This window comes from Colius striatus, chromosome 10 (genome assembly GCF_028858725.1).
Source record: "Colius striatus isolate bColStr4 chromosome 10, bColStr4.1.hap1, whole genome shotgun sequence".
In the NCBI taxonomy this organism is placed as follows: Eukaryota; Metazoa; Chordata; class Aves; order Coliiformes; family Coliidae; genus Colius; species Colius striatus.
In genome coordinates, this window is record NC_084768.1 from 14,186,657 (window position 1) to 14,213,609 (window position 26,953).

At 37.7% G+C, this 26,953-nt stretch overlaps 1 protein-coding gene across 1 annotated transcript; it reads left to right on the plus strand.

The window, feature by feature from the left end:
• Window positions 1–19: 19 nt before the first annotated feature.
• Window positions 20–22,174, plus strand: DNAJB4 (DnaJ heat shock protein family (Hsp40) member B4). The gene is made up of 4 exons (XM_062004295.1): window positions 20–184; window positions 16,776–17,061; window positions 19,717–20,291; window positions 21,850–22,174. Exons 2-4 carry the CDS (start codon window positions 16,851–16,853, stop codon window positions 22,081–22,083), a joined length of 1,020 nt encoding a protein of 339 aa, XP_061860279.1. The 5' UTR covers window positions 20–184; window positions 16,776–16,850; the 3' UTR covers window positions 22,084–22,174.
• The last annotated feature ends 4,779 nt before the right edge of the window (window positions 22,175–26,953 follow it).

Genomic DNA, 26,953 nt, shown 5'->3' on the forward strand with positions numbered 1-26,953 from the left:
GGAGCGTCACGTGGCGCGAGGGGAGGGGAGGGATCGCAGCGGGCCGCTGCGCTTGGGGCGCTGCGGTTGGATCTCGCGTGGTTTAGTTACGAGCCGCGGGTACGCGGGCAGGATCGGCGCCTGAGGCGTGGAGGCTGCTGGGAGCGAGGTTGGCGCTGGGGGCGTCTGAGGCGGCGTCGGTTGGGTGAGTGCGTGAGGGAAGTTATGGCAGGGGGCCTGAGGTCAACCGACACCGCTGCGGCTTGGCCACCTGCCCACGTTAGACCGCGCCTAGGGTGGCGTTTTGCGCTTTCTGGCTCTTTTCCGTCCTGGCTTGTTCAGGATCGGGCGGTGGGGGTAGTAGAGCTGCTGCAAGGCTTAGAGCCTTGAGCAGAGCAGGGGAGCCGGGCCTTTTTCCCACCTTAGCGTGGCGGTGCCCCGTGGAGGGGCTCCTCGTCATGTCGTGCCGCCGTGCCTCGCGTTGCGCCGGCCTGGCGCTGTCACTGTGCCCGCCGTGTGACGCGGGACAGGCAGGGAAAAGAATACAAGCTCGGTTTCCGGTGGAGAAACGTTGGCATGTAACAGTGCAGGCTTTAGGGCGCTCATTGGGCTTGTTGCCGAGTCCCGCGTAGAGACAAAGCCGTTGAGCCAAAGGAGCGGAGCCCGCGCCCGGGGCGGTGAGGCGGGGCGGCGACCGCTGATCGCCGCCGCGCTTCTCGCGGCACTCTGCTCGGCGTGTCCGTTCAGGCGCGGCCTTGTTGCTTGTTTTGAACGGCTGCCCCTCGAAATGGACAGGCTTTTTCCTTTCACGTTTCAGGGAGCTTCCCTTGCCTCCTCCTGCAGCGTCTAAGATTGTTTATTTCTTCGTTGAAAAAGGGTCACTTATTATTGCACAGATGTTGTCAGTGGAGGGATTTTCTTTTTCTTGTCTGTGCAAGCAGCAGCTTTATTAAAAAAACTGGAGCTAATAATGACTTAATCGGGGCCCTATTTAGGTCCTATGACCTGGTGGGGACGAGCTGTCATGCTGAATAGGGATGATGGTGTTGCAAAGGCTTCACATCTAGAGAAGGTCGTAGAATATCTACTTAACTATTATAGAAATAGAGACTTGATCATACTGAGGGGAAACTGAGGTATATAACTGTTTCTGCACTGTTCTGATGAAATGCTTTACTATTTTTTTGAAAAAAAAAAGTTTCTGTGCATTGAACTATATCTTCATTATGAGCTCCTGGATTACATAAATGGGGTTTTTTTGATTGTTTTTTTTTAAAGTGTGCTTTTAAACTGAAGTGTAGACGATCTCTTCCAACCTAAATGAGTCTGTTTCTTTATTGTCAGTACTTTCAATTCAGGAACTGTTGGTTTTGGTGTTACCTGTTATTGGTTATATGCAGGGAGGGAACAATTCTGTTGAAGTCATATAAGGAGATGTGTCTTCCTGTCTTCTGTTTTGGCTAGCCTTCTAGATCTATGCTGCCTTAAGAAGTTCCTGGCTTCTTATTGGTCCCTTCAGTTCTGGCTATTTTGCATGGGGTCATTTTAGTAGACCTTAAGACACAGTGCTGCTACTGCTGAGGTCAAATTATCCAGCAGCTCCAGTCCAGAAAACTGTTTCCTTTGGTGAAGTTGAAATACGCACTAGATTTTTTTCCCCCTTCTATTAAACTTTTGAAGTGTTATAGTTCAAAAAGGTTTTAATATTAATGTATTCCACAAAATTAAAATTCCTACATGCTTCTAGGCAGATTACAGTGTATAATTAGAGCTAGGTGAAACTTGCTGCTGGGATACTTCTACAGAAAAAGCCCTTTCAGAAGAATTAGCATATACTTTCCATTAATGGGGCTGTGTTAACTAAGGGGGAGTGATGAGTAGATGGGAGCAAAAATAGATTTGGAAAATGGCAATTTTTATGCTTGACTCTTTGCTATTTCTAAACAATAATTTGACCTTGAACTTTGTTATTGAGAATTTGTCTATGTATACCAACCACGCTATACAAAGACGTTGAGCTATAGTAGTTGGCTGTGATGCATTGAAGCTAATACTGACTGCTAGCTATGGTTTTTTTATGGTTCTTCACTTACTAGAAGATGTGGAGTTCTTACATACTTTTTTGTTGTTATTAAACAGGCTAATGATTATGTTACCTTCTGTGAGATGGGCCAGTAGCTGTATAACATTATATTTTTAAGCAGTTAGAATGCTTTGGGCTAATGAATACAGTATTGTCTGGTACTTAAATGTTCCAGTTGCGAGCATAAACAACTACTGATAAATGAATGTTAATTTTTGGGTTTTTGTCAGCTTTTTACTACCGTTTGAGGTGATGCTTCTTTTGAAAGCTGTGATGTTTAATATATATGATTCCTCAGTCTTCCAAATTCTTGAAGTCATTGCGTTTCTGAGGCCTTTCAGATAGTTAGATTGTGAAATGCAGCAAATACCTGAAGAATAAAATCTTAAATACACTATATAAATATTATGCCCTTATTTTTGCTGTTCCTAAGTTGATCACGATTAACAGTTAAAGAGTTGCCTCTATCTGTATTTCCCATGGTGGCACTTAAAACCTGTTTGCTAGAAGCCTATGTTTCTTGTCCGTTTACCTTTATTAAATTATACTCCTGTTGAGAAAATGATCCCTTTGGGATTAGTTCTGTCTTTTTAATCTCTTAATGGAGTGGGGTGAGGTTCTAAGTCCTTAACAGTGCTAGCTGCCATATTCTGTCAGGTGCTTTGCTGACTTGTTACAGCAGCATACAGCAGATTATTCTGCTTTCTTACTTGCAACAATTACTCTTTGCCTTTTTTTTTTCTCAAATCTGCCTTTTAAGAAGTTAAATGTAGTAGATTGGTAAGAAAATAATTATGTTGTTCTGATAGAGCACAAGAACTTTGGTTTTGCCATGTAAAATAAGCCACTAAGGATTCATGTATAGTAGGGGAATCTACTCCTCTTTCTGAATTTTAGTTATTAGATAGAAAAAAAAATAAAAAGAGGTAAATAGAGAATATGGAGTTTTAAAATACCTTTCACTGTTTCTTTTGAAGGAGGATGTCTCCCTTAACTAAACTTAGAAGGTGATGACATCTCTCGTGGTTTTCAGGTCATAGTGGTTGGTTCTGGAGTTTGTTGGGTTTTTTTTTTTTTCAGTAGTCATCAGACTAGAACGTTCTGGTCAATGCAATTAACCGAGAAACTGTTTAAATGAGAAATCTGTCAAATTAGAAAACTTAATTTGTACAGTGTGGATTGTCATAGACTTTAGTAATGGAGAGTTCTGTGGGGAAAAAAGCCCCAAAACAACCCACAACCACGCTTTTTTTTCTTAGTGAAATCCTGTGTTTATGAAGGGACTCGTACTTTACTACTAAACAGTACTTGTGGTATTTTTAAATTATCTAATGAGATATTGCAAAATCATATATGTAAATGTGTGGAACTGACCCATATCCTTTACTTAAGTGAAGTTGCTTCAGTGCATACTTGCATTAAGTTCTGTTCTGTTGTTGGGTTGTTTGTTTTTATTCCATTTAACAATTGACTTGAACTTTGTTCTGTAGTGACCAAACCAAAGGGTAAGGTGGTCCTGAAAGTAGTATCCAAACAACTGTTGATCTGTCATGAGCTTTTGTATTTACTACATGTGCACTGAAATAGTAAGATAACTATGCAGAATTCACCTGCCCAGGATTTGTCAAGTGATGTCCAGCTATTATGCTTCATTCCAGACAAATGCAGAAGCATCAGTTGCTACTGAGCAGTTGGAGGGGTTGGAAAAAGTATTTGTGGGAGAGGATGGGAGTGTTGAAGAGGAAGGGCAGCCTACTCTGCTGCAACTGCTGTCACATTTGCCTTCACTGGATGATAATGCAGCTTTCATCTTGGCTTCCAGGGGAAGGACTGTATCTGGCTTCCTGTGTACAAAATTTTATATAGTGAGCTTCAAAAAACCCCAAATCTTTGGGGTTTTTGTCTTACATTTAGTCATGCAGCTAATCTTAGCAAAAAAAAAAACAACCCAAAACCAACTGTATTCAGTATTTGAAGAAAAGCTGAACAGATATTGTAGATTCCTTAGAGCACTTACACATTTTACTCTTGGGAATCTTATATCTATTTGATTTAAAGCTAGGAGTGTATTGCAGCTGCTGAAAGGATGTTTAATAGTAAAACTGTAAAAGGGAAGAAGAACTCTTTGCCTCAAGGTTGCTGTTGAGGTCTGCTAGGAAATTTAATTAATATGACCTAGCCTCTAAAATTAAGACTGGCTTATAGAAGACTATCAGTTTGCATTAGGGCCACCATTGTATTAAGTGTGTTGCAAATATGTAAGGATAAATGTGAGTGCATATAATACTTCTTTAAATACAACTGAAGTATGCAGTTGGACAGCGTGGATCACCATATAGAAAGAATGTAGTACCAAAAGGCAGCTGGATAATATTAGTCAGCGTGATAATGTGCTCATCAGTCTTCTGCGTCTGACTTGTTCAAGGGGGTTGGATGTTTTTGTGTGGATGTCATGGGAAAGAAAGCTCTTAAGAGTCTAGAGAACTTGTTTTCTGTTAACATCTGCACAGTTCCTCCCAGATGGAGGAGAATGAGGGTGAGAAAAGTGTGAAAGACCTTACTTGAAATAAATTTATTGGTAGAGCTAGGCATGGATGTTGCTTATGAATGAGGATTAAAAAAAGACTGAGGGACTTTGAAAAGGAGAACAAATAATGCAGTAGTAGTTGTAGAGGCTAGAAGTGCCCACTGTATTAGCAGAGCACTGAAGAATGGGTGTTCAAGACCTGTTACTATTTAAATATATATTTTATTGAATTAAGACAGTAATCTTCAGAATTCTCTTCTCAAAATGGGAAAAGCTTAATTAAAGAGATGGGTGTACTTTCCTGTTACGTAGGCCTGATCCCTAGTAGTGTTCTTTCTGATACTGCTTAGTTGCAACTACCAACTATATTTATTAATTTGTGAGTTAGAGCACCTTATTTTTAACCAAATTATGCTTATATTGTAGTTTCCATTAAACTAGCATAGAAGGGTAAATTTCTTCTGAGATTAAGAGAGGAAAAACTGGCAAGATGGTTTAGAAGCTCTGAATGACTAATTACTTCAGTTTGTAAAACTGTGATTATGACAAATCCAAACTGAGAATCCTTTCTTGTAATGGTTACGTGCATGTTTTCAGGGGGAAAAAAGTGTTTTCAGTGAGTTTCTGGATGTGTAAAGATTTTCTTTTTTTCTTTAAATCAATATCCAAAGAGACCTTACAGAAGCTGTGGTCTAACTGCCTCTTCATTATCTATCAGTAGTTACAAGTATCTTGGTGTAATAATCAAAAGCCCAGTTGTGTTTAAAAATAAACCCTCAAAAGTAGTGCTGAATAGGCATGGAAAGAGATGAATGTTGCTGGGTTAACCTCAGATATCACTCAAAGAAATCAGCGATGTGGATGTCATGATATGATTTGATGTAAAGAGTAAGAAGAGATGCTGAAATTTGCTATTGCTTTAAAAAAAACTAGATGTTTTTCTACTTAGTTGTTCAACCTTCTGTGTAATACCTCCTTTATCTCTTGGCTAGGCATCCACCACTTAATCTCAAGGAATGAAGTCGTTTAAGATGTTATTTGCAAAGTAGGTTTATTAAACTATTCTTCCATTTTATTCTCCCAAAACTTCTGAGTTGATTAAGGAGGGAAAAAACATAAGAAACCTGATTTGAGCTATAGGTTGTGGTTGGAATATTTGAAAGATTAATGAACAACTCTTTTTGACTTGTATTCCAGCAGATTCTGCCTGTATTTCTATCTTCTGTCAGTGGACAGAGGTACATTCTTAAAGAAATATGTTATCCTTTTAGGTTAAACAGTTATTCTGACATCTCCTTTTCAAATTCCTGTCTTCATACAGCAGTTCAGTGCGTATATTTTCAGCCTTGCATGTGAAACTAGCTGTGTGAATCAGAGCAGCTGGGTGGGATTTTACTGAGTACACTCTGCAAAAAGCATCTAGTGTGACCATCTCCTTTTGCTTATGTAAGAACAGTGTGATCGCATGTACAGAGCAAAAATGTGTGCAGTTCCTTGTTTGGTAGTGCATTAAAAACCTTCATCTTCTTGAGTATAACAGCAATTAACAATAATACAGTGTAGTTGAAACCACTTTTCTGAGTGCATTTGTTTGTTCTCCAGTTCCTCTCTTTATCAGTTTCCAGTAGAAAATAAACTGTTTACTCCGTATTGATGATTTTTGTAATCGTTACAGAAAAAGAATCCAATAAAGTGTAGCGCAGATAGGGATTGTGCAGACATCTTCCACCTTCATCCTTCCCCATCTTACATGTGACCTGTAACTATGATCATTATCATGTTTATTCCAATTTTCTTCTCTCAGTTCTTCTGTTTATAGATAGCTTTTTAATGATGTCAGAAAAAACGTAATGCTTTTTTCAAGAATTAAAAAGCACTTGCAGTCATGACTTTAGGGACTATCTTCACTAATGTGTAAATATTTCTGTAATGTGTTATGTCCTACTAATGAATCTTACAAACTGTCGGTGAGTTAAGGCTTTTTTGGTATGGTTTGGGTTGTGTTTTAGGTTTTTTTGTTTGTTTGTTGTGTTTTGTGGGTTTTTTTGTTTGATTTTGCTTTTTTAATGGAATGAACCCAAATACTTAGTGAGAAACTTTGGAAAGAAAACTTCAGGTTCAGATCAGGTCACATCTAAGTGATGCCAGAACTAGCTTCCAGAGATCTTTAACCAGCTCACCTGTAAGGACTGTCTTATTTCTGCAGGTGCCCTGAATTCTCTGCTGCTGCCAGGTGTGAATGAAGGAATTGCTACTATAGTTAAAGGTGAACACCAGTAAATTGTTATGGATGTTGAATATAGTCCCTTTGTCCCTTTTCTACAAGTGAAAGTCTAAAAGAGGAGCCAATTTATACTGCTTCCATCAAAATAGATATTAAATGCAACAGCTGCCCATCTTCTTGTTTCCTGAGCAATAAAGTAGTTGTGATAATGTAGGATATTTTAAGAAACACATTTAAAATGCCTTTAGAAAAATATTTTTCCATTGCAATTTCTTGAAGGAAGGTCAGCAATAGTTGTTGTGGAAACTAACACTATTTTTCCATTGTCCTTTTCCTGTTAATCAGTACATAGCACTACTATTAGGTCACAGAAGTTCTACACCAGGATTCATTTGGTGGAAGAACTGGTACGGAGCCAATCACAGTTCCCAGGGTCTGAGCTGGCTGGCCTTGTGTCCAGCCTCAGCTAGCCTAGAGCAAATATTACTCTGGTTTGTGCCAGCTGGCTCAGGTCTGTGGGGTGGAAAGTGATGGACTGCAGAAGGAATAGTGTATGAGCTGGCTGTGTCTCTACTTTCAGGGAGATTTCTGCCCCTTCTATGCTACAAGAGAGGGGATGAATCCATTGAATGTTAATGTCAAATTAAGCCTCAATTTAACTGAAAACTGGAATATTAGAAACAAGTGTTACTACCACTTTTAAGTGCCATGCTTCTAGAGTATGTACGTTTTGAAAAAAGAAACACCCAGCAAAACACTAGTCCCCCAAAACCCCAAACAAAAAAAGCTCCAACCAACCCTTATTGGCAGTACCAATAAAGGAGTTGGATGTGATTTTGAAAATAAATACAAAACAATACTCCAGTTATACGACAAGGAAACATGCTAGAATAAAAAATACTCCCAACACTTTTCTTCTAATACCTTAGCTGGAGCAGACCTCTAGCACTTGGCTGAACCCATACATTTGGACAGCATCTTTGTGTCACCGAGGTTGATTACATAGTGTCTGTGCTCACATTTTAAGCTTCCCAGTTAGAAACTTTCTTTAGAAGTGTCTGAATTGCATTATGTTGGGATTTTAATGAATCTAGTGAGGATGCTCATCCAGAGAATGCTAAACTAGTTGTCCATTAAGTGGTCTGTTTATTCCAGGAATTTGCATTTGAAAGTGGCCATAAGTAGATGCTCCAGGGGAAGTTAAAATGATGCAAACACTTCCTTCTCTTTTCCTAGCTTCCAAGTATTTGCAGTGTAGGGAATTCCTGCTCTGATTTCTCTGTTGAGAAACTTGAAGTGGATCTCTTATATGGAATATTTTCAGTATCTCATTGAAGCCATTTTTGAGTTTTCAGTGTCCTTTGGCAGGGAGTGCTATCATTTATAGAACATCTTAATTTTACTGTTGAAACTGTCTTCTGCTAGTGGCTCTGGCTTACATGAGAATAGACCACTAACAGTTTGTGCCTTCTCCTTTCTCCATCATTTGTAGAGCTTTTGAGGCCCATGTGACTTCTTTCTGTCTTTTTTTACAGACTGAAGAGTTGAAGCCTCCTCAGTTGTTTTTCATGTGGCATTTGCATGTCTTTTATCATCTTTTATGGTCCTCTGAACATTTTAAAAAAATACTTGGGTTTGAGGAGTTGAGGGGAAGAGAACTGCATGGTGTTCCCTTATAGATGTACTATCGATACTGTACTGTTCATATGATACTGTAGTCATGTTTTCTGGTTCTCTATACCTTTCCAAGTACCTTCTAATACTACATTTGCTTTCTTCCTGGCAACTAAGCAATTTTGTATTGGTTTTTAGGCCGATCAGAATTAATCAGTAGTTTTTAAACCTTTAATAAAGAATATCCATTTTATTATGTGGTATATTATTAATTCTGAGAAAACTGTGTAGCATGGAAGCCTGTGAGATATGTCTAAAGAATATATATAGCCAACAAAATACTCCTTGGTGACAATACTGAAACATATTTAGGATCAGAGTGTGTTAACACTCGAGACTCTGAAAGACTTGCATTACAGCAGTATGTTTTTTCTTAAAACAATTACTGGAAAGACTATAAAACTTGGTACAATCAAATAAAAAACAATTAGTGTTGGTGGGAAACAGAACAGTTAGGAAGCCTGTTCATTATATTCAATGTCTTGTTATATATCCAACATGGAAAGGCTGATGGCATGGGAGTCAGAAACCTGACTAGTACAGTGTGATAAATGCATGATTAAGTCTTAGCTCTTCATTTGCATGTGAGCTGTTTCAAGATAGAATTCTTTAAGTATTACATAAACTCCTGAGTGGTAACACTCAGAGCCAAAAGTAGGTAGGACAAAAACTCCAGCTTATCATGTATAAAATTGAAAGGAGGAACTTTGTTACGTTTTTCTGCTTTCTTTGCACCAATGTGGTAACCTAATAGTAATAATAAATTGTACAGAACTTGTCAAAACAGAATATTTTCTTGGAGGAAACAGAAATTCAGCTTCCTCATGAATTTCTTTTTGTTTTACTGACACAGTAGCTTTCCCATATAGGTGTTTAGTAAAGTAGGTATGGCAACAATGCCGTTAACTACTTGAAGTTTGGATTAGTGAATGTGGTAAATGGGCGTAGTCAGTTTCATGCAGGAACCTGTCAAATATTTTGCATGATTAGCATTTTTCCTAGTTGGTCAATCATCTTGTTTTGAAGAAGAGTTCTTTTATAGAAATTGGTCTGAGTGGGAATTGAAACAGACACTGAATTTAAAAGAGGAATTGAAAAGCACTTGTGGAATCTGTATTCTTTCATAGGAGGGAAGCCTTAATATATGGATGAAAATGCTTTCTATGTTTGTTGCTTTGGGTTACCGTATGTGTGAGGTTTCCTTTTGTGGTTTTTTTTTTCCTTGTATGAATACAATACATCATAGTTGACTCCTAAGAACTTTGCTTGCTTGCAAGATGTTTATTCCCTCACAGCAGTGGAAAGTTAAATTTGGAACATTCTTCCAAGTGTATTTTTATTCTTCAGCTACAGTAGAGATTGTGATTTAGTAGACAGGAATCAGGTATGAGGAAGCAAGTCTTTATGTTAATGACATGTAAGTTTGTTATGTTGTGGTGAAGGACAAGTGTGCATGTGTTTCCAATGTCCTAGTCGTATCTTTGAAAGTAGTTGCAACCCAACCCTATACAACAATACAGAATAAAAATCACTGAATTTTAGTGTGAAAATATAATGGATATTTTCAGTTGTGCATAGCATTTCTAACTTTCTGTCTTCATTTATTTATTTCTTTATTTTAGAAAATAACTATTTAAAAGAAAACAATTGCTAACTGTGCCTGGTGTGGATTTTCCAAATAAAGTTGCAAGCTGCATGAATCACAGGCTTAATTCATTTTGCAACTTCAGAAGTGATAACAGTGTGCCTTTTGAGATTTAACATTTGAACTTGAGCTGTAAATTCATCTTGACTCTGGAATGTAGATTTAAAATACACTTTCCCACAGAAGACCTTAAAAACACATCCTTTAACCTGTTGGCAGGAGCATAACTTTATGTATATTCCAGTAACATTAGAATCTGTCAGTATACTGCCAGTATAAAATAGAAAATATCTTTGTTGATGCTAGGACTAGTATAACCTATATATGGTGAATTTAATTGTCTTGGATACCTTTGTATCCTGCAGTTTCATTTTATATCTCACCTTGAACCAAAAATAATCAGACTAGATCTTTCTGGGCAATGCTATTGACCTTTAAATATAGAAAGTGTAGTAGGTATGTGTCTTATGAAGTACTGTTTCACAGAGACGTAGATAGATCTCTAATGAAAGCCAGATATTTTTATAAAGCATGACTATACCTGTCCCACTACATTTGTCTTTTTTAATCAGTACAGAATTTTAATTGTCAGTGAATTGTGTTAAATTGTACTCTTACATCTGCCTCAGGAAAGAAATTATAATGCATGTAGCATATAAACTGTAAATACTTTGGGGTGCATTTCAGTTTGAAACTTTAAAAAGTAGAGTGTTTCAAATTTTTGAATTAGTAACATAAAGTTACAACAGAGTGCCATTTACTTGGTTAAACAAAATGCTCAGGTAACTATGCACACATATATTCATATTGCATACACTGTGTCTTTATGTGGTATTTCACTTCTGTTTAGGCTTATTTATTTAGATGTCAAATCAGCTGGGGAATCCTTAAGTACAATGAACTTTTTACTTCCATCACAGTAGCAGCGTGTTTCTGCAGAGAACTGAAGTAAAAATTTGGTAAATTTGAGTAGTGGCTTGGTGGGTATGAAGAATGTGACTAAATGAAACTTTTTGTTGAGGGGCAGTGACTGTAAGAAAGAACTATTCTGCTCTGCAGATTTCATGTTCATCTTTCTGTTAGACGTATACAAATTTTTCAACTACATGTTGCTACTGTTTTGAACTCTAAAATTTAGTTCTGAATACGTGATCAACTACTGAATATTTTTATAGTAAAACTCTAATGAATTAATCAGTTGTATCTGCATCCATACAAGGTCTTATTCACAGTCCAAAATTATAAATGTAGCTCAGTCAACAACTGCATACAGTCAAAGACAGTCGGGAGAAAAGTCATTGTCAAGTTGAGGTTTTTTTCTCTCAGAAAATAATAGATGATCTTGTAAGAAATTTTACAATTGCATATGGATATGCTTTCTTCAAATCTCTGTAGATAAATGTAAATTTATGCCATCAATTAATGTGAGTTTGCACATATTATGTTATTTAATTGTGAGTGAGTTTTTTCTAGAGAGGGATTTGGCTCCTCTGCCTTGACATTTACATGCACATATGTATTTATAGTTGTGATCTGTCTGGAATTTGCCTTTGTGGTTTTGTTTGCTCTTTAACTTGTTCTGTGATCTAGTTCTGTCTTTTTCAGTTTTGTTTCTGAGGTCTAATTAGTGAGGAATGCAAAGGAAATTCCTTCACTTAAAGAAAATAAGGAGCATTTTTTTCAGCTTGAGGTACTTCAAGGAATAATGACACTGTTCTGCTTAAAAGGTTTTTTTTCCTTAAAATAACCTTATACTGATGCTAATTTATGATTAAGCTAGCACTTGAGTTTAGTGTAACTATTATTGTGAACATTTCCCTAATTTGTTTCAATTGTTCTCATGAATGTTTTTTTAAATAAAGTAACTAATTTTAGATTAATATTCACAGTGCAAGTATTCTAATACCCAAAAGTGGTATGACCTTGCTCCCACTGTTGTGCCAAACTTATGATGTGTCTATATGTATGTGAGTTAAACTATAGTTGTTCAGATATAATAATGGAAAAGATATTTTAAAGCAACGGTTCGCTGAAATACTAACTCAAGTGGAATGCTGAATATTAGTAGTCAAGTTCAGTCTCAGAAGTGAAGATGAACCACTGAAGGAATGATTTTTCAGCTTCCTAATGTGTGTTTCATAAGCATTTTTAGATGAAAAAAATGAAGTCTTATATTACAAAAATGAATGTCACTTTCTTGGTTTTGATCAAAGAGCACAGAAAATCCTCTGTAGATAAGAGTGGACTTACATTAGGCAAGTTCTATATGAATTCAAAATTTTATTCTATTGTCCCAATAATTAATATTTTTAAAATAAGTTGTCTATTTGGCCTTTTAGCTGTTTGTAATGTTTGAAAATATCAGTGCTTTATGTGGTATAATACAGAAATGTTGATGTGGTTGAATGAGGAAGAAAGGTAGCTAAACTGATGTTGGTTTTTTTTAATTATTGTGTTTTTGAGGTGACCACACACACAGGTGTGTTACTGGATTTGTATGTCTGAAGTTGCTTTGTACTCATTAAAGGGCCATCAAAGTCTTAAAAGATGGCTTTACTAATTTCAAAGATATGTAGTTTAGTGACTCCCTGATGGGAGGCTTGAGTAAGTTGCAGGATGAACTTCTACTGGCTTGTCAGATCTGTGGCAAACCTTGGCTACATAGGCTCTGTTGTGTGCTTTTAGTGCTCACTGAACAAGTAAAATCACAGCAACTACCTCTCCTTTAAGTACAAGGCAAAAATCCAAATAGAGGGTGAGCACATGTCCCAGTATGCAGCCAGTGTGTGTGAGTGGGTGTGGGTACAGTGCAGGTACCTTCTGGTACCTGGACACAAGATACCAGTCTCTGAAAGAAGAGGTGACTGAAATGCATGGTCTCTGACAAAATTCCCTGTGATGGTTCTTAATTCTACTATGTAAGAGGAAGAACTTTTAAACCACAGATAAATAATACTTTAATGACGTTATTTCCTTAAAAATGAAATTACTTAAGATGAGTTCAGCTGTTACATACAGAGTGATGACCATACCTATTTTTGTAGGGGATGCTTACTCAGTCGTTTAAATGAAAAATAAAAACCTTATTCAAACATATTAGAAGCAAAATCTTTAAACAGTATAAAACAAAAGAGTTTTAAATGTGAACTACATATTTCATTTTACTGCTATAGTTCTGTTTTCCCCTGTCACTATATACACCTAGAAGCACAAGTATTCAGAAAAATTTCTACACGGTATTGTTTTCTGTTTATCTGTGCTGCTTTGAATGGACTACAATGGCAGAAGTCCTTGATGTAGACAGCATAAAGGGACTTCCTTTTCTTTTGTCAATAACTCCGAAGAGGAATGTGGGATAAAATAACAGAACGAACAAGTTTGCAAGATATTCAGTGTTCTAAAAACCTAGCAGCTGTAATTTATGATCTGTGCTTGAAACGTGCTAGAAGATTGGAGATTTCACTTACTGAAACGTTCGTATGATAGGGTGTACCCAAATGATCATTAGCAGATCACTAGATACTCGTCTTGTACATGCTAGTCTTTCAGTAATACTAACACTGGTAATAATAGTTTTCACTAACTGTAAGAGTCATATCTCTCAATCTATTACAAATTGTTTAAAGAACTCAGTAAGCATGTGATAGGAACTGCAACCTACTTGTATTTCCAAAATATCTCTAATTATAAGATAAAAGGAAGGTTTCATCATGGAAAAAAGAGAACAAATATGTCTTCTGGAAGGAGGCACTCCAGTTATCCCATCAATTCGTAGAAAATACCAGATTCCAGACTGTAAATTAATTCTAACCTGTCAGTCTCATGCAAATCAGGAAATAGTGTAGCCATTGTTGTACATCTTGTTTTATTCTCTAAAAATTAAATTACTTAAGATTCCACTTATCTAATTAGTGTATAACTTGGCACTTACACCAGGATTGCATGTTCCCCTCTGTCAGGAGAGAAAGGATGCCTGAAGGCTTACTCACTGTGATTGTCGGCAAAATGTCCCAGTGGAACTTTTGTTGTTATCAGAATTTGTCCTCTAAATTTTGACATGCAAGGATAAGAAAGTGAAACCTAGGAAATTAATTGCTGTGTTTTGCAAAATGGAATGATGAGGGAAGGTGAGGAATAGCTTTGCTAATTACATCTCCTTGAGTATTCTTTAATATTTTAAAGGAGAGGTAAGTGGTTAACGTCATATTCTCAAAGGGGAAGATTTCTTATACCTTGTTTTTTAACTTATACACTCTCTGCCACTTGAATCAATGAGAGGTTTTGAAAAACATAAACAACGGTTCTGAAAGTAGTCTGAGCTCTTGCTATTGTAGCAGGTTTATTTGTGTGACTGTGTTGTCATAGTATCTTTGGGCTCTTCTTGGGCTCTCATTAGTGGGAATACTTTAAGAGTTATAAGTTATGACCCCACCAGAGGTTGCTCAAATCATACCATGGGAGCACGTCTGAGCAGAACAACTCCTTCTACTGCTAGTTTTGTGTGAGAATTAAAGACTGTTTAAATCTTATTCTGTCAATAGTGACTGTCTGCTGCTCTAACTGGTGGGATTGACTGGTGACTTGTCATAACCATTTCTTGAGAGTAATAAGATTAAAACTGCCCACTAAAACATGTGTAAGTAAAGTGGCTTCCTAAGGAGTGGTCTTACAACTTACATTTTGCTATTTTACTTCAAGCTGTTGTATCTACTGCTTTCAGAACTCTATAGTGGAGAAAATGCCAAATTTAGAAGATGAGTTTACAAGAATTTATTTGAAATACTATTATAAATTAACATAAGTAGCTCTTTTTAAAGAAAGATTAAGAGAGTAGGATAAGTAAAAGACTAACTTCATTCCATGTGGAGCTCAGAAACCATTTTCTCTATTAACTGGAAAGATAACTGATTCTGTAACCTTGTGTCTCCTAGTGTTCAAAAAATGTAAGTCAATCCAGAGAGATTAGGTGGTAAGGGAAGCTGATTTCTTCTTTCAGAACCCTTTGGCCTTTCACATTTGAAATAATAGCAATAGATAAGAAAACGCTTTTGCGTTCTCGAACATGATGAAATCTCATTCTGTCTTCAACTTTCCCACCACTGTAATGTAAGGGAAAAAAAGGCAGGTCCTGGGTACATTGAGGGAAACTAGTAAATTGTTTTGGAGAAAATGCAAAAGCGTAGCTATGATGTGAGGAATAAGGGCATGACACGTGTTTTTATTTATAAAAATAACCAAATCCTGAGTCTTTTTCCAGTGCCTTCTGGTTAAGGAGAAATTTTCTGTCTCTTCTGATCATCCCCTTTTTTAAGTTAGAGCTGGTTCTGGAAAACAGCTTAAAATATAATTCATGAATCAGAAGGTTAGTGTTTTCCACTTGAGCCTGATGGTTTCTTAGCTACTATATACTGCCTTTTTTAAACTTTTTTCAAATCGTTAGAAGGAAGGCAATTGAGCTTAATTATGCAAATAACTTCATACTTGAGCCTAGAGAGGTCTTCATACAAGTAACTTCTAGATATGATCAAAATGTGTCTTTGACTACTTTGTTCAAGGGAGGAGTTATTTTTCAAGCAATGCGAATCAGTCTTCAAGTTTATTGCTATAATAACAAGTATGGATAATTTCTTGATCTATATCTCTTAACAAAGATGCAAAAGAAATCTTGCAGGCTGAAACTACATACTGTTGCTTCTGCAGAGCTTGAGAAATACCTCAGTAGTAAAATTTGCACTATGTATTGTAAAAGAAATATGTATTAACCAGATATTTCTCTGTTGCTAATATTACATCAGATTAAAGCTGATTTATTGCTTGATTTATTGCTATACTTTTGTAATAATCTTGATATTGCCTCATGTGTAGAAGGAGGCCAGGTCAGGGGATGGCAATTTTGGTCCCCTTTGAGTGGAGTGTGTGATGGTAAACAGAGTGGTATTTTATTTTTTGCTCAGATTTGATTTCTTACTGAGTAGTAGTACATGGCTGCAGTCAACTGTGATTGAGAGTGGCTTAATTTTATTTTTAAAGAAATGAAGTTATGTTTTCTGAAGCTTTCTAGTTGTCTGTAAAATACTTCATAGTCTTTGCTGGAAACTGTACAGATCTATGTTGATATATTTGGAAAACTGTTACATGTACAGCTGTCTCTATAGAAACTGAAGTAAAATGTCATAACTTTTATAGGAGTTGCTGCATTTCTTTTGGGGCAGTTACGTCTTTAGAGCTGACTGGATTCAGCCTCGGTGGTGAAAGGCACTGTATCACTTTATTAAACCTTTAATCTTTCTAGTTGATTGAGAAGTGAGAAAATAGAAGTTCAGCATTTTCTCTGTATGTGTGTGAGTGTGCGCATGCGTGGTGAGAGAGAGTGTGAAAGCTGTGCAGGCTGTTCAGCTCGGGCAGTCGGGGAAGTGACGTCCTGTATTTGTCGTTCTAGAAAGAGCGGAGACACGTACTGTTGATGGGAGGACTCTAAAGAGGGGGGTGTCTTGTTCAGTGTGTATAATTATTTATAAATGAGCAACGGAGAAAGGAATGAAATTCTGAGAAGCTGTCTAGTATTTCTTTAATGTATTGAGTTTATTGATTTGTAGCAATTCAGTTTCAATTCCAAATTTCATTTTTCTTTTTCTTTCTCTAGCATCTCTACATTGCTAAGACACTGGACACTGCTCTCTCTATAGGAAGGAAAATCTGAGTTCCTCAAACACTCAGGATGGGGAAAGATTATTATTCTATTCTGGGAATTGAAAAAGGGGCTTCTGAAGAGGATATAAAAAAGGCTTACAGAAAACAAGCGCTTAAATGGCATCCAGATAAGAACAAATCTCCTCATGCAGAGGAAAAATTCAAAGAGGTTGCAGAAGCTTATGAAGTGCTGAGTGATCCCAAAAAGAGAGACATTTATGATCAGTTTGGGGAGGAAGGTATGTATATCTCTTATACTCTGATGGTCTCTGTTATACTCTGATCATTTTCATTATGTTGAATGAAGCAAAATAAACATGGATGATGTATGAAAATGTGTTGATTTTTAGGCAATATATTTGTACTGCTTAAAAGTTTGTGCAGATTTTTAATCTAATTTGTTTTAGTAGTGACCTGCTTTATATTTTGTATTTTAATATTTGTTGGGGTTTTTTTTAAATCTCAAATACATGACAGGCAAAAAATTACTGAACTGAAAAAGTTTGTATGACGCAGAATAAAGCTTTCTGGGATCTCTTACTGCCATCTTCCCTTGTCATAGCACTTCTTGAAGTGTAGTTAAAAAGAGATGTATTCTGTTCTTAAATTTTTGCTGAAGGGCAGTCTGCTTGGTCTAGGCAGGGCACTCCTGAGCAGAAGCCCAGGTGTCCACTCTGTAGTTGTCCTTGGCCTCTTGCCTGGAGAGGAAAGTATTTGTCTGATGTCATGAAATACCAGAACAATTTTTTAACTTTAATTGTAAACAGTGATAACATGCCAAGAGAATGAGGCCTCAGAAATGTCATATTTATCCTAAAATGGTTATCTGCAGAGGATGACTTTTTTTTTCTTTGACCAATGTGACTTTCAGTCTTATGATTGAGTAACAGAGGAAGTAATTAGCATTCCTCCCCTTAAATGTATAGTATCAGAAATTCCACATAAAAGAATTACTTCTGCTGTGACAAGTAGATCCACTCACTCATTGCCATTCTCTGAGCCATGTTTTTTTTCCCTAATACAAAGGAAGACATTTAAATAGCAGTACATTGGGGAAAAGTGTGGGTTCTTATGAATGCATAATAGAATTTGGCCTTCTGAGATCCATAAGACTTAATACAATTGTTAACAGCCATAAATTCATGTGGAAAACCTGATGTACATGCCTGAGGCCTTTGTTATCTCTTAGGCATCTCGAACTTGTGCTTTCTCACTGCACGCACCCCCTGCCCCTGTATATTGTTATACACTTAATTACACTGTAAATTAATTTGCACTTCAGATTCCCCTGCAGCAGCTCATCCTAACTACTTTCCCAAAACAATGTTTTAGTCACTTTGACCAAACAGCTTTAAGTAAAGCATGTAAAGCAATGCAACCTCTGGCATCCTAGTATTGCATACTTCAGTTGTACCTGAGCAAGTAACAAGTAGTCGTGAGGCAAAGGCAGGGAGCAGGGTGGGAGGAAGGAGGAAACCTCAGTGTTTTTACAGATAGGAACTTGATGTACCTTCAGAAACTTTTGGCTTGCTATCCAGGAGGTGTCCTTCTAGTGTCGTGATTGAATCCACTGATCTACTTGTTTGACACTAACAGTATGGTGACAGAAGGATGCACTACGTATTCCTGAGTACTTTTAATAACGGTCTCATACTGAGATAGGGAAAGCATTCTCATTGTAACTTCTTACTGGTTGTCAACTGGTAACTAAGGATTAAGCTTATGCATCGAAGATATAAAACATTGAGCCAAAAAAAACCCCCTCCAATCTCCTTTCAAATTTAGGGAATGCCTGCTTTGTTAATGTAAGCCTTTGTGGTTTTTATGGCTGTGGAAGGAGGATGGCAGCTGTAGTGCTGAGCTGCTGTAAGATGGAAAAGATTTTAAAAAAAGAACCCAACATTTTAAGTTTAAAAATAAAAGTCTCTTAAGAAGATTTTATCTTTCATCTTAAGGATTTGAGAAGGTATCTTGAAATGGTCAGTGGAGGAGAGCGCTAGCTCTTATGGGGAAGTACTTAAAGATCACCTGTTGGGAAAGAGTCATTTAGCAAAATTGATTTTTAACTGTGTTTGGAATGAGAAAGCAGTAAGTACAAGGGATTGTTCAGTGATAATTGTAAGAGAAATCTTCCCAGGAAGAATTGAGACATAGATCTCTCCTTGTGGAAGTTAGAAGACAAAGATCAAAGCTCTTTGAGAACTGACTTTTTTTTTACAGAGATGGTGACAGTATATACAAGATTTTTGTACCCAAATGAGTCTTAGGACCTTCCAAGCTACTTTTATTTCCAACTGCAAAAATAAGAGCTCCGAGGTTTGTTACCTATTTTATATCATAGGAACACAAGCTGTGATAAGTTTTGGATTCTAAATTGAACTAAATTGGCTGCCTGACTATTGGCCTGTTAACTTTTACTCAAACTGAATTGCAGGAAAGCAGAGGTAAAGTTAATTGACACTCAGTTAAAGTTGAGCTGTGGAGACTATGGAAAATGTTACATATGAGACTATATAATTTTTCTCCAAAACTGATCTAGTAGAGGGATGTAATTCCCAGCAGACTTTGCAGAACAGCAAAAGATCAAGTCAAACAGACCTGTCTTATGTTTCAAGATACTAATTCTTTGAATAAATGACTTCAATTACACAACGTAAAATTGGCAGTGTCAGAATACTCATTCTTCTGGAGTAGAAGTCATTGTAGAGCTTTGGAAACTTTGTTGCTGTTCGAGCTATTGAATTTGCTGGTTGTTACTGCATAGTCTGATGGTGAATCCTCATCTCTCACTACTGCAAAGACCTTTTTGACTCATCAATTCTAGTATTATTACAAGAGGAAAGCTTATACTAATATTTGATTTGTTTTTAACTTTATTTATTTGTCTCATTTAGGTCTGAAAGGAGGAGCTGGAGGACCTGACGGACAGGGTGGTACCTTCCGGTATTCCTTCCATGGTGACCCACATGCTACATTTGCAGCTTTCTTTGGTGGCACAAATCCTTTTGAGATCTTCTTTGGAAGGAGGATGCCTGGTGGCCGAGACACTGAAGACATGGAGGTGGACGGTGATCCATTTGGATCCTTCACTAGTTTTAGTATGAATGGTTTTCCAAGGGAAAGGAATACAGTTGGTAGCCAATTACGCCGTAAACAAGATCCTCCTGTAATTCATGAACTCAAAGTGTCATTGGAAGAGATCTATCATGGCTGCACAAAAAGGATGAGGATTTCACGTAAAAGGCTTAACCCAGATGGTAGAAGTGTCCGAACAGAGGACAAAATTCTTACTATTGAGATAAAAAGAGGATGGAAAGAAGGCACCAAAATCACTTTTCCAAAAGAAGGCGATGAAACACCCAACACAATTCCAGCTGATATTGTTTTTATCATTAAAGATAAACCTCACTCTCACTTCAAAAGAGATGGATCAAATGTTATCTATCCTGTTAAGATCAGCTTAAGAGAGGTAAGTTTCTCTTTTGGAAGAACTCCCAAATGTTTAAACCTTTTATGATAAGGTACAATGACCTTGCTGCACAGTAAAATATGGCAGCAGTAAATTTAGGGATTATTTTTTTTTAATTAGTATTTCAGTCTTGTAGAGTCAAGAGTGCTGTGAAGTCAATCGTGCTGCAGAGCACAATTATTTATAGCAGAAGTAATAACTATTTTGATAAAAATGGAGCATTATTTCAAGCTGTTCACTGCAGAGGTCGAAAAGAATGAGGGTGGAAGCTAGGAGTAAAGGTTGATATGTCTTAAATCTTCATACTTTACCTTTCTAGCTAAATATGTTTTAGTCTTAAGTAACAAATATAAATATAATTAATAAATAGATCTGATAGAGTATGCTCCTTCTGTAAGATGAAGTAGAAATGTCTTAAATATTTTCACTGCCAACAAATTCTAAGTCTGCCTTTTTATGTCATAAGTTATTTCAGTGTGTTTTCCAAGTACATAGAGATTGATTTCATGAAGATAAATTATTGTGAACAGGTGTTATAGGAGCTATATATAACAGAAATGGTATAGCTTTTTAAAATTCCATTCCAAGTCAAAACACATTGGCTTTCAAAGAGAAAAATCATAAAGGCAACTGAGCAGAGTTCTTAAGGATATGAAGCCTCCGTATTATCATTATTTAAAAGATAATATAGCTTAGTGTGTGATGTTTTTTCTTAATTAGCATTAGGTGGAGAAATAAGTTTTTTGTGTACATTATGACCTTCCTTCTTAAAGGATTCTTAACTAAAACGGTATCTGAAGATGAGGGAGGGATAAAAGACAGTATTTAATGTTGATATGGGTAATATAGTTCTTTGTTGATAAGAGCCTATTTAGACTCACTGCATTGTTCCATCCATTGGACATTATCAATATAGACAAGTGTATTGAATCAGATGAAGCCAGAGGAATCAAAATGTTATTATGAGATCCCAGTAATGAAAACAAACTATTGGATAAAGCAGAAGGCTCATGATGTTTTAATTGTAGTGCACCAAAACCATTGTTTGCTTTTCTTTGAGCATTGCAGATACTCACCCAAGGTGACTGTGAAGTTTGATCTGCCTCTGCTTATAGACATTTAAATGTTGTTCTGCAGTTTGATACAAGTTCATAGTGTATTAGAGTATACCTCTGTTCAATATAAACAAACCAAAAATGGATCAGGAGTTTAAATTTCCAGTGGAAATGGAGCAATTAGACATCTCTAGAGAAGTGGGAGTGAAGAGTTCACTCTGTCCTCAAAATTACCTCGTTTCCTGAAATCTTTGAAGGATACATAAGCTTAATTACCCTCCAGGGACCATTATATAAGATCAGTAAGTTCCATGATATTCAGTGACAAATTGAAGCTTTCCCTTTTTAAGACAGGAACACTATATTTGAGTTTTGACATGTCAGTAGTGTACAGTGGAAATACTGTTTAGAATAATAGTATTTTCTAAATAATCCAAATGCTGTTGTAGGTACAAATAAAGTTCTGACCAATTCCTTTTTCTCAATATACAATCTATCTTTAGGCTTTGTGCGGCAGCTCTATCAACGTGCCAACGATAGAAGGAAGAACCATACCCATGACAGTAAATGAAGTTGTAAAGCCTGGGATGAGAAGAAGAATTATAGGATATGGTTTGCCATTCCCCAAAAATCCTGACCAACGTGGAGACTTAATTTTAGAGTTTGAAGTAATTTTCCCAGATAACATTTCTCCAGCATCAAAAGAAGTACTTAGGCGAAATCTTCCAGTTTCGTAAAACAAAGACTCTGTATGTCAACAGTTTCAATAGGACACTGGAAATGCAAAAGACTAGCAAGTCTGTGCTATAAAAGTGCAATCTGTAACAACTAGTGGAATATCATTTTTTTGTTTTGTTTTGTGGGATGGGTGGGGGGGAAATACCGTAATGCTGCATGAGAAGAAAAAGGTGAAGTCCAAGTCATACAGATGACTTCTGCAGTAAAATTTACAGGGAAAACCACTCACTTTATTTTATATCTTCCTAATCAGAAAAGTTTATTCATTATTTTGCCTAATATAAAATGTAGTTGAGTTTTACAAAGTCAGCACATATTTCTGATACAGTACTTGAGCCTCCAAGTACTTTATTTCTTATCTCTCTACCCTATCTATAACATTACTCCTTTATACAAAAAATTGAGATAGTAGTAGAAATACAGAAATGTATAAATATTTTAAAGAGCAAAACATAAAATATATCATCATGATATGTTGCCTTCCACTGCACAAAGCATAGACTGGGAAAATCAGTGCCCCCCCACTGCAGTTAAAGCATTTTCTTTATTGCCCCAGAATGTGTGAGGGCTGCATTGTGAGTCCAGCAAAGGGCATGTGACTTGCAGAATAAGAGTAGATATTTGCTATGGGATATTTTCTCATCCTCCAGGCACAACAGCAACAAAGGATTCTACAAGTACATAAACAGCAAATGGTGGGCCTGCTGTCCAAATGGACAGGGAAACTGATGACAAATGACATGGAGAAGGCTCAGGTACACAGTCCCTTCTTTGCATTGGTCGTGACCAGTAAAACAAGCCATCAGAAATTCCACTCCTCTGAGCTCAGAGGGGAAGTCTGGAACTTCAGTGGTGGAGAACCAGATTAAGGTACACTTAAACTGGAAGTCTGTGAGCCTGACATGTTGCACTCATAAGTTGAGGGAGCTGGCTAACACCATTGCAATTGCCTTGAATGGTCATGGAGATTGGGAGATGTTCCAGTAGACTGGAAAAGAGCAAATATCACTCCTATCTCCTAGAAAAAACAAGAAGGAAGCATTGAGAAGCTACAGGCCTGTCAACTTTACCTCAGTTCTTGGGAAGGTGATGGAGAAAATCCCCTTGGAAAGCATTTCCAAACTCATGAAGGACAAGGTGATCGGGAGTCATCAGCATAGATTTACAGAGGAGGAATCGTGCTTGACCAGTCTCCTTGCCATCTAGAGTGAGGTGACTAGCTTTCTGGATAATGAGAGAACAGTCCATATTGTTTACTTTGATTTTAGCGAGGTGGATTAACAACTGGCCAAAGGAATGGGCATAGCGGGTGTAATCAGTGACACTGAGTCTGTTTGGAGGCAAGTTAGTAGTGATGTACCCTGTGGCTCCGTACCGAGGCCAGTACTATTCAACATCTTCGTTAATGTCGTGGTTTGGCCCAGCTAGCACAGCAGCACCGTGACAGTCTCTCGCTTGGTGCCCCCATTCACCCCCACCCTCGTTAGGATGGCAGAGGACCCAGCGAAATGGGAGTAAAAAGATAAGCAAGGTTGTTGTGGATTGAGACAAGGGCAGGGAGGGCTCGCTGCCAATTATGGTTCTGGGCAAAACAGACTCCAGTACTCGACTTAGAGAGGAAAGTAGGAAAGTTTATTCTACAAGAAACAGAACAGAATAAAAGCAAAAAGGGAGTAGGATGATGAGAAAGTTACAACTAGCACTTTAAGATCTCCCTCCCCCATTCCTCCTTTCTTCCTGGGCCCAGCTCACTGCTCCCAATATCTCTACCTCCTCCCCCCTCAAGGGGGCAGGGAATGGGGAATGTTATCAGTCTCTCACAGATGGGCACTGCCTCTTCTGTCCTCTCAGATGAGGATGACTCCTGGCATTCTTCCCCTGCTCCAACACGGGGTTCCTCCCCCAGAACACAGTCCTTAACAAACTTCTCTAGTGTGAGTTGTTCCCAACAGCTGCAGCTTCTGCCGATACAGGCTCCCTCACACGGGACGCAGTCCTTGGTGAATATCTCTGGCATGGATTCTTCACCGCGGTTGCAGTTTCTGCAGTTTCAGGGTCCCTCTTTCGGGACAAGGCCTCTTCTGGGCATAAGTTTAATGACCTGCTTTGTTGTGGATTCCTCCCCACAGTTACAGCTGTGGATATTGGGTCCCTCCTTTGGGACATGACCTCTTCCGGACATAGTTTTAAAGAAGAAAACCACTGCCCCTGTCTCAGGGTCTGCAGTGAAGTGGTTGGGTCCCTCCCACGGCACACAGCTTCCTCTGGCCATACTCACTGTCCCTGGTCTGGGGCCAGCTTTAGCAAAATGAGTCTCTACTGCTGATGCGGGGTCTTTAAAGAGATGAAAATAAATCTTAGCTTCACCAATTCTCTCCATAGAATGCAAGGGAGTCTCTGCTCCAGCACACCTCCTCCTCTCTTTCATCACTGACCTTCGAGTCTGCATGGTTGTTTCTCTCACTGTTCCTACTCCTTGCACCACCACCAGCCAGAAGAAGAAGAAAAGGGGCAGAAGAAGGAAAAAAGATGGAGGAAGAGACCTCCCCTTCCAGCCTCTTCTTAAAAAATGATCATGGAGGCGTCTAATTGGCTCAGCCCCAGAAGTGGGTCTGGCTCAGAGCTGGGGAGAGTTGCGAGCAACTTCTTACAGGAGCCATCTTTACAGCTCCTTCCCCCTTACGAGAAAAGGCTATCATGTCAAACCATGACAGTTAATGACCTGGATATGGAGTGCATCCTCAGCAAGTTTGCAAATCATATAAAATTGACAGGGATGGCCAGTAACACAGATGAGGTGCCACCTTTCGCAGGGACCTCAGCGGGCTGGATAACTGGACAGAGGATTCTCATTCTCTCAGCACTGATGAGGATGCATCTAGAGTACTGTGTCCAGCTCTGAGCTCCCCAAAACAAGAAAGATACAAACTTAATGGAGGAGGTCTAGCAGAGGACAGTGTATGAGAGGCCAAGCAAGCTGGAACACTTAAGCCTGGGAAAGGAAAAATTTGGGGGAATCTTATCACTGCATATACACGTGTGATGAGAGAGAATGAAGATGGGGGAGCCAGTAGCTCTCAGTGACAGGGTGAAGAAGTGGTGGACACAACTTAAAATACAAGGGATTCCATTGGAACAGAAGAAAACAACTTTTTACTCTAAGGATGATCAAACATTGAAACTAGTTGCTGAGAGAGGCTGAAGAATTGCCATCCCTGGAGATAGTCAACTCAACTGGATATGATCTTGGGCAGCTTGTTCCAGCTGATGATGCTTGAGCAGGGGGGTTGAGCTACATGATTCCCAAGATGTTCTTTCCAACCTAAGTGGTTCTGTGAACTTGGACTTAGCCCTTTTCACTAGACAGTGCTATGGACTATGTTCTGCAAATGAAGCTCAGCCAAAAGATGAGGGGTACTGATGGGACAGCTTGAATCCCTAAGAAGTAGGTCTGTCTTTGAGTGGAAGGATGCGCATTATAAAAGCATATGGCTAGTGCAGATATTTAAAGATCCTGCTGATCTCAAGTATTCATTATTTTCAAAGGCTGAATTTAGTCCCATTAAGAAGAGGGGAAAAGCCCAGGTCCTAGAGAAAGGAAAGTTTACTTAAGACACAAAATGGGATAGGGGTTGCCCATAGATTTTCATATGCTTGTATTGAATCTTTTTTTGAATATAAATGAGTTACTTGTTCTTAGGGTTAAAAATGCATAGGAGAATTGGAGAGCCCTCTGTAATAGTCTAGTTTTATAACATAGTAATAGGGCTGGTTCCCTTGATCGCGACATGATTTTGGTGAAAGCGTGCCTTATGGGCACGCTTTATTACTTGATTTTAAAATCATAATACAGTGCTTTAATAACACTTTCAAAGGGGTTTTTTTTTTGTTTGAGTTTTTTTTCTTCATAAGAAAATCTGTAAGATTTGCTGTCAACCTTTTGCCTGTGGAAATTCAGTAGTTTCCTGCTCTGTCAGGTAGCTTAAATAGCAGTGTTATCTTCATATAGACGACTTTCTGCAGGGAAAATAAGTCATATGGAAGCTGAGATTTAATTTACAGTAACTTTTTAATGAGCACAAGATGAATCTCATTTCTGTTACTCAAAGGAACTTCTGGGAGATACTGTTCCAGACAATTTTTCAACTGAAGATCGCTTCATACAATGTTAGCTAGTTGTAGTCCTAAATCTATAAGAAAGTAACCAATTGCAGGAGCGGTATCACAAAGGGAAAATATTTGCTGCTTAGAGCTTATGCGTATTGTTAACATTATATATTGTTTGTTCAAAAAAATTCCCATTTCAGTATGTTCTATATTGCATTTCTTACGTGGTTTTTAAGTAAAAAGTGTAAAGTTGGTTTTTAACTTTCTCTTTTGTTATGATGACAAATGCTATAAGCTACATGACTTTAAAGGCATATCATCCTAAAACAACTGTTTATCAGTTGAAAAGCTAATGGAATCGAGAATTTTGTAATCCAGGATCTTGTAACCATAGTCCAACTTGTAAAAAAAAAAAAAAAGTTATGACAACTAGGACTATCTTTTGTAACCATCTTCAGGGTCTTCAGGTAAGAAGAGTAGTGTTAAATTGAAGAATTGCAGTATCTTGTGTATTTAGATGTGTATATATATATATATATATGTATAGCAATCTCAACTTTTCCAACTGTTTTCATGCTCAAAATACAGAAGTATAGGACTCGCATAAAATGCTTGTATTTCTTTTTTTTTAATGGAAAGGTAACAAAGTATATGTTTCAGATAATAGCATGTGGAGTTACTTGAAAATATAAGAGGGAGCATTAATATCTATTGAATCCAGGATTCACAAAAAATATTTTTCTAATCGAAAATATGCTTTAA

Coding starts and splice junctions, on each gene's coding strand:
- DNAJB4 (XM_062004295.1), top strand. CDS start 16,851: ATGGGGAAAGATTATTATTCTATTCTGGGAATTGAAAAAGGGGCTTCT. Junction 17,062..19,716: donor TGATCAGTTTGGGGAGGAAG/GTATGTATATCT, acceptor TGTCTCATTTAG/GTCTGAAAGGAGGAGCTGGA. Junction 20,292..21,849: donor TTAAGATCAGCTTAAGAGAG/GTAAGTTTCTCT, acceptor ATCTATCTTTAG/GCTTTGTGCGGCAGCTCTAT.